The sequence below is a fragment of the Trichomycterus rosablanca genome, chromosome 24, assembly GCF_030014385.1.
Source record: "Trichomycterus rosablanca isolate fTriRos1 chromosome 24, fTriRos1.hap1, whole genome shotgun sequence".
NCBI lineage: Eukaryota > Metazoa > Chordata > Actinopteri > Siluriformes > Trichomycteridae > Trichomycterus > Trichomycterus rosablanca.
Window position 1 is genome coordinate 17,928,057 of NC_086011.1, and position 8,204 is coordinate 17,936,260.

The 8,204-nt window shown below is 39.8% G+C and overlaps 1 protein-coding gene across 1 annotated transcript; it reads right to left on the minus strand.

The window, feature by feature from the left end:
- Nucleotides 1-817: 817 nt before the first annotated feature.
- Nucleotides 818-6,064, minus strand: ldlrad2 (low density lipoprotein receptor class A domain containing 2). Its single transcript, XM_062986126.1, has 5 exons — nt 5,968-6,064; nt 3,970-4,452; nt 2,446-2,592; nt 2,228-2,365; nt 818-1,086 (listed from the first exon to the last, which is right to left on the minus strand). The coding sequence occupies exons 1-5, from the start codon at nt 6,062-6,064 to the stop codon at nt 818-820; spliced, it is 1,134 nt and encodes a 377-aa protein (XP_062842196.1).
- Nucleotides 6,065-8,204: the final 2,140 nt, after the last annotated feature.

Consider the following 8,204-nt stretch of genomic DNA (forward strand, 5'->3'; position numbering starts at 1 on the left):
CATACAATTAATCATCACATTTAAAAACAAATCTATGCAGCTATGGAATCATCTAATACTAATATTATACACCCACCTCGTCTATGATCATATTTTTGGTATAACTCTTGTTTAATCTGTAGAAAATAGATATATTTCCACATTTGAACTTGGACACTTTTTCATATTTAGTGTTAATTCCAGTGTGGTCACAGAATATCCAACATTACATTTCCCTGCTGTCTCTAAATTAAAATGATCCCAAACTGTGGTATAAGCCCCAACTTAGACTGAATCAAAACAGCAGTAAGCTCAAACTTGTAATTGAAGTCCTAGAGAGGGGGTAGAGTGATAATAAACACCCCCCTGAGAGTGAAGGACACATCCAGGACGTGTCCACTGTGAGAAACGGACAGCGCCTGGTTTCTGAGCAACGACTGTTAACAAATGTCTCATCTGAGCTGGCATGCTGACCCAGAGATGTTCTGTAAGCATCTTCATCAACAGCTCCGTCAGCTCAGTTAAGACTTTTTTTGTTAATTGATTAGTTCCAGACTTTAATGGCTGGTCCTTTTGAAAAGTGGCAAATGTAATTCTGTTGACAGACGATCACAAAGTGCATGAAACCGTGTTCTTTAAAGTAGAAATCATATTTACAAATCCATTGACTAATACATGAAACTACACGTTTAAATCACATAAAGTATCAGTGTGAGTCAAACCAACAAAACAGAGACGTGTTTCACTTAAACACTACAAAACCTCTTTAACCAGACATTGTAATAGCAAGTGCAGCGTCTCATTTCCTCTCGATTACTGAGTGTCTGTGGTACAGAGTCTACACGGCGACGGTGGTGGTGGAGACGGCCGGTGTCGTGGCGCGCTGCGGTGTGACTTTGGCTAGACGGTGGTCTTTGTTCTGGTAACAGCTCCGGCCGCACAGTTGACACGAGGCGCAGCAGGAATTACAGCAGGGCAGGAAACGACACACACTCACTCTCCACAGGAACCAGCCGGGTGACCAGCAGCACCAGCAGAGCAACACCGAGCCGACCAGAACTCCCAGTATTACGTAGACGGCCAGAAGAGAGACGTACGGAGGAGATTCTAAAGGACAAAGACAAGTGTGGGTTAGATTACATGAGAAGTCTGAACTAAATCCAGATTTATTTCAATCTAAACTTTATTTACCACCATCAGTAACGTGTGTGTTTGTGCAAACATGTACAATCATTTCCCTGTACAGACAAAAACAAAGAATTCTCTTACTATAAAAGTGTATGAGGCAGTCACAAGACTAAAGTTTTGTTTTGGCTCAATTTTTGCCATTGGTAGCTCAGCTGTTAAAATACTGGACTAGTAATCGGAAGGTTGCTGGTTTAAGCACCACCACTGCCACGTTGCCACTGTTAGGCCCCTAAGCAAGGCCCTTAAACCTCAACTGATTTGATTGTATACAGTCACAATTTACATTTACAGCTAAATGCTTTGTCATTATGAGTGCTTAAGTACAGACCTTTCAGTTTTAAACCCATGAACAATGCAAATGATTTAAAAAATATAGAAAATATAGAAAAACTATATAATCACTACAGCAAGCTTTACAGACCAGTATTAATATAAACCATAATAACACTGTGTTGCAGAAGTATCATGTAATTACTACGTAACCGCTCCTCTTTGAACAGTTGTGGACTTTCCAAACACAAAAAACTCATTTGGGTCCAGACACCCCGGTACTTATTTGCAGACCCATAAATAGAACAATAGTTCTAGGGCGGGTAGCTGATCCGGGTCACCGCTGCCGACTATAGATTTACGGCTCTGTCTACAGGAAGATGCAGTGGGCATTCATGTGTTCGCCAATTAGCTTCATGTCCTTTGTCATTCACACTTTCACTATTACATAGACATAAAACACAATGGCTGCTTGAGGAGAGCAGCTGCACACAGATGGGAGTACGGTGCTTATTTGTAAATGTCATTTAAATGTGACGTCTGTCATCTCTCGCCATCTGCTTGTTTAGTTTTAAAAAAAAATCAGTTTAGATGGTAAAAAAATAATGTAATAAATTTCCAATTTCTTTAGCCAGTACATGTTTGGTGTTTGATGTTCGCTTCATTTATTTTGCACTGGATGTAATATTCTACTATTTAAATCTTGTTTTTTATAAGTACTTCTCTTTTAAGCAGCTGGTTTTGTCATCAAAACTAGTTTTTAAGTCACTGTAATGAAATTTACGCCTACCTGTAACAGAGTCCAGGTCTGGGATGGCATTCGGACCGCTGCACTTCTCTAAAGTTGTCGCCTTCAGGGTGGGCACATTTAGCATGGGCACTGGGTGAGTTACATAGCCCTGGTGGGCACTGGCCGTGGACATCTGACCTAAAACAAACAAACAAATAGCTTGTTTTATAACAAGATCATCACCAATTAATAACATTTCCTACTCAGAATGTACTAACTGGTGCATCCTGGGTAGTCCTGTAGGTCACTTCCATCACCGCAGTTGTCGATTCCCTTGTCGTCATTACACACCAGACTCATGGGAATGCACTTCCCATTGCTGCAGGTGAAGTAGGGCTCAGAACTGCATTCAGACTGATTAAATCCTGCAAATAAATACAACAACATTCACTCAGTCACTTATTTAGGAATCTACCCATCTGACACCCCACTTCAAGTCCCTTAAAACTATTAAAATAATATTTGCTGATTTCTTATGGGTCTTTTTATGTAATATAATTTAAAATGAAACCTCGCTACATCTTCACCCTAAAAAAAAAAACCCCCAAAATATATAAGTAATATTGAGTAATATTGTCATCACATAAAATCAGACCAGCCCAGGCACTTGTACTGACAACATTCACTGTTTTGACTGTACAGAAACCATGGTGGTGCTAATACTGACTCACTATGTATTGCTTAACATGCAATCAGACTTTTAGCTTTAGAAACCTTGCATGGTGGCTAACAAAGGTCACAATCCTAAATTACATTATGGAATTCTTAGTGATTCGTTTAAAGTTAGATGAATGTTTTTAAAATACACCATAATAACAGCAATATTATGCAGACGATGTAGAAAACAGAAATCAACAATTTATTTAGTAGGACTAAATATCACATAGTAAAAAGGCTGGCTAACTTAGCTGCACAAAGTATCTCTCATCTGAGACTGCATTAAGTAGCTGAGGAAACAGGTGTTACACAGACACAAGGAGAACATGCACAATTCTCAAAGACGGTGGCTGGCAGGGTCCTCAGGACTGTTTAGTTCTATGCAATTTATTTAATAATAGCCAAACTTCACAAACTAAGAATATTGCTATTAGCACTCTGACTCGCATTATAGTGTGCAATAGCAATTTAGAAAGCAACCAAGTAAGCAAACCAGTCACAGTTCAAGATTTCACTATCTGAAATTGCATTATTATATTCTTAACAGTTTGTTTAATAGTAGCATCTTGCCAAACTATTATAAATCAGCTAATACGGAACTGAAACTCATTGAATTGACAATGTTTTTTATGTTTAGCATAGCAGCAATGACATGGGAGCTTAAATACGACTAGTTCTTGGAATCTAGCAGAGCACTTTTATGTCTTGCATTTTTTTCAGTAATACAATGAGTCTATGAACAAATGTCTCTGTGCAAGCATAACGCAGCAGTTCTACTTGGTCAGTGACCAAACACTCAATTCATCAATGTTTTACCCCACTTGATTTTCCAGACCTAAGCTTGAAAACCCCTCGCAGGGAAAGCTGATCTTAAATCTGTGGCCTTTGACATATGGATGTGTGCCCTGCAGTTCTGTACTATAGACATGTCATGACTATAAATTAATGGCTGTTTTACACACGTGTTTGCTTCGGATGCTTGGTTTTGGTCACTGTTTAGGCTTATCTACAAGAGGTTTAAATATACAGTCCTTACATACAGTACGTACACCAATATGCTTGTTGTATATGACCTCATCTCTTACCCAGCCTGAATGAGGTGAAGTCCCCGACAAAGTCTACCCGTGGCTGAGTCCCTCTGGTCACCAGACGCAGGGTGAGGAAATTCCCGGTGGACAGGACCGGGCGTGGCAGAGTCTTGCCACACAGCGGAGACCCAATGAGCGGAGCTGTTTTATCTCGACCATCGTAGAACTGGATGTAAGAGCCAGCGTGGCACGGGTCACCTTGACCCTCACCCGGTGTGGGCTCCAGGCGAGGTTCAGGTGCTGGACCCCGAACCGACATTGGAACGTGTGGGACGGGGCTGAACGGTGATACCCTCAGCAGGCTGTAGACCAAAAAAAAGCGGAAGTGGAACTGCACCTTGTCGCGCGGCGTGGCTGATTGGATGGTCAAGTGGCAGTCTGTGCCCATACTGACAAAGTAGTACTTGCGAGACTCTTGATGGGACCGGACAATCATGCCGTCCGCCTGCACCGTCTGGCCGCAGAAGTCCACCACGTTCACTGTTGGGAAAATGTAATCAGATTAAAAAGACTGCACAGTTTGTATGACAAAAATACACACAAGCTGACATCTGCTACTTTTTCTGACTCACTTAAACCTCTAGGAATGGCAGCCAAGAAACCAAAGCAAACCTAATTGTTTGTCCAGCAAGACCGCAAGGGGGAGTTGGCTGTGTAATTCCCCCATCTGGGGCAAGAACCAAATAATAGGAAGATTTATAACCACTCCAAAGTTTATTAGCTTTGTTACCAAGGGGAACTAGTGAAATCCTGATGCCTGACTTCCCGGAATGCCCTGAGAAAACCTCGGTCAGTGGAAGAGAAACAATACTTTAAAATATCTCGTAACCATGTTTCCTGAACTGAGCTGGCTCAAAAATGAGCAGGGGCAAAACAGAACAATTCTCGTAAACGTATTCACTAGTCGGGCTTCAATGCAAACGCAAATGGTCAGTCATCAAGAGAAAGCAACTGCAGTAATAAAGACTTAAGATGCTTCATTTATTTAGTTATAATTTTAAATGGAATTGCTATTGAAAATGTCACAAATGGTAATTGCAAGATATGCATCTATAAATGAGATTACATGAACCTGTGAGTGATGTGGATGTTCCTGCAGTCTTGGGATTTTAATTAATTCTGCAACTATTATTATGTGCTGCCCTATGTGGAGTTTTTTGTCCAACACAAAATTACTTTAAGTGTTTTACTGGTACCCTGCGTTCTTTAAATAAGATAAATACACTGTTCATGGCTTTACATTTCTCATTAGTGATTATGAATTACTTTAGGTGGTGACTTCTTTGTGCCCATAAAAATAGATTATATTTGCCTGCATGAATTTGGGAATTTTCCAATTGCAATAAAACAGGTCTGTCCACAGTCAGATGAGCTTTACTTTCTTCTCTCTACATTTTTTTCCCTAAAAGGCTGCAGTGTAACAGTAAGTGTAAGTGACTCTCCCTTGTTTTTTAATGTGTCAATGTAATTAGGGACAAACCTTTAAGATCATTAAAATCTTAATCAATCTTTAATGTGCCATTTTGAGCTTGCAGCAGCCTCCTGAGCTCCATTTATAAAATAAAACATAAATTAAAGTTTAATATAGCTCTAAAACCCCCAACTTTTTTCTAAAGTGGCTTTTGCATGCAGACAAAGAAAAGCCACCATAGTAGTCCATGGTAATTGATAGTAAGAAATTAGGAGTTAAATGACATTATCCAAACTACACCATAAAATTAGTCAACTTAGTTTATTTTGTTGTATTTTAGAAAACCCACAATAAACTTATGAACGAATTAAATTCACTTCCATTTCTGGATAAATAAATATATGTTTTTTAATCTTAAAGTATATAGTTTTATAGAAAAACAGTCGCACAATGGAAGTAGAAGGACATATTTTAGGGAGCACATGGGCAGTTAATTACAGTATAGTTAACTGGAAGTCATTAAATTACAAGATGAATAGACAAATTATAGTTTTGTTAATAGGGTCAGTATATACATAACTCACCTGTTTCGATGGCATCCAATTGCAATGTGGTTATACTGAGTATAATATAACATAATGTCCAGAGTAGAAAACATTTACTCTCTCTCGATTTGGCCATTTGGCCACAGGTACTGATTTTTAAGTCCTCAGCAAAAGTTAAAGATGCGTCCGCATTGCGTAAAAGCTGATATTTAACTCCAGTGCGCAATTCTGATCTCTTACATGCACTTTAAATATATAAACTTAATAATACTGTTATTAGTCTTTAGCCCGAGTTGGATGAGTCTTGGCTGGTGCATGCCGATGCGGATCCTTCCATCTTTTGAACCTCTGATGCGCAAACCCGCACGCGTCTGCGCCGTTTCCATGCTAACAGCCCCCCAAAAAGCTTAAACTCTGCCCCTGATTACTCACCCCAGTCATCACCTCCACCCTCCGTCTGGTAGCTGTGTGTGATGCGTGAGGAGGATGAATTAACCATCCATCACAGGTTGCTTATTTTTATCCAACAAACCTTAAGATAACAAATAAAAAACGCTTTAAATCACCAGTTGGCATAAAGGCGCAGCAGAAAGTCGAGATGCTTCACTGCACCACTGTTCTCCTGACCTCGGTTCAAACTTCACCTTCATCACTATCCAGCCTATGATCTTTCAATCCTTAGTTTAGAACTTCTGCATACATTGCTGTTCCCTTTGTTTAGCCAATACAGGAGTCTGTCAATCCCCAAGAAGATGTTGATCTTAAAACGTCCCTAAATTCAGGACTAGAATCCTACATGTTATTAAAAATGCAAGTTCTATCATTTTCTTTACATCTAGAGATGTAAAGATTCTAGTCCTGGGTTCGATCCCCAGGTGCCACGGTCCGGGTCCTTTCTTTTTTGAAAGAACGTTTGCATGTTCTCGTCGTGTCCTTGTGGGTTTCCTCCGGGTGCTCCGGTTTCCTCCCACAGTCCAAAGACGTGCAGTCAGGTGAATTGGTGTAAAACATGACGTTAAAATCCTAATAAACAAACAAACAAACAAACAAGATTCTAATTCATTCATCATTTTGGTCTCTTAGCAGTTCTTGTCATTATGATTTGTAGTAATTGTCATAGATTGTGAATGGGTAGGTGAGTAAGAGATTGAATGAGTGAGTGAATAAATGAGTGGGTGAGTAAGTAAGAAGGTGAGTAAGTGAAGGTAAAGTGCACAAGCTGAACTATGTATTAAAGATGAATAAATAAATGAATCACTGCATGTCCTAAATGTGTTGGATTTATACAGGATAGCCTTTCAAGTAATATGTTGTATAATCTATAATAATAAAAATCATTTAGTTGACAAATATATGATAAGAAAGGTGAACAGGTATTGTTTTACTAACACTGGCACCAACACTGCTGCACCCCTGTGCCTTCTCCGAACAGTAAGTTAGCCAAATAAATGTGGAGCGAGTGGGTGTGAATGTCTGAGTTACAAGCAGGTTTCATGAGGTGTTTTCCACCAGAGAACTGCACCGTCCACGGAATTTCACCTATATAAATTCTTTTCCTCAGTCTCTAACTCTATAAAAGTATCTGAGTTGTACAGAGTGTGACTGTTTTGTACCCTGAATGTTGGCATTCGGCCCTCTGTTAACACCTCGAACCTTCTGTGACACCTTATAACCCAGGTTTACAGGTGAAGTTAAGAAAAGGTTTTGCAACATTTACAGCTTTTTTAAAGTCAACAACTTTGTCATGCATTTTAAACCTCAGTGCAAGCCAGACCTTATTCTCCAACATCGGTACACGTCACCTGCCTGACCTCTCTAAAGATTTGGCTTTATGGAAGTAGGTGCCCGCTCCAAAGTGTAGGGAAGACATTTCAAGAAAAGTAGAGGTTGTTATATCAACATGAGGGTAAAAACACTCTTTGGTCACATTCATGACGGAAACAGTAGTTACTCATTACACAAGATTCATCAGTTCACAAGATTAATATCAAACACAGTCATGGGCAATTTTGAGTCTCCCATTCACCTCACTGGCACGTCTTTGGACTGTGGGAGGAAACCGGAGCCCCGGAGGAAACCCACAACATACAAACTCCACCCCATCTGGGGATCGAACCCAGGACCTTCTTGCTGTACTGCCCAACTTCATGTTTAAATACAGAACTTCTTCATGGATAATGACACCACAGTTGAGTTGTTAAAAATAAAATTGTTTCACCAACAGTCCCAGTTGGTATAGGTATTGATCTTGTCTGGGTCTCAGCTGGTATGTGTCT

What these genes read in the sequence shown, in the direction of transcription:
- ldlrad2 (XM_062986126.1), bottom strand. Translation starts at nt 6,064, where the DNA reads ATGGCCAAATCGAGAGAGAGTAAATGTTTTCTACTCTGGACATTATGT. An exon ending in ATTGGATGCCATCGAAACAG is followed by an intron (nt 4,453 to 5,967) that starts GTGAGTTATGTA and finishes TTTTCCCAACAG; the next exon opens with TGAACGTGGTGGACTTCTGC. An exon ending in CTTCACCTCATTCAGGCTGG is followed by an intron (nt 2,593 to 3,969) that starts GTAAGAGATGAG and finishes ATTTATTTGCAG; the next exon opens with GATTTAATCAGTCTGAATGC.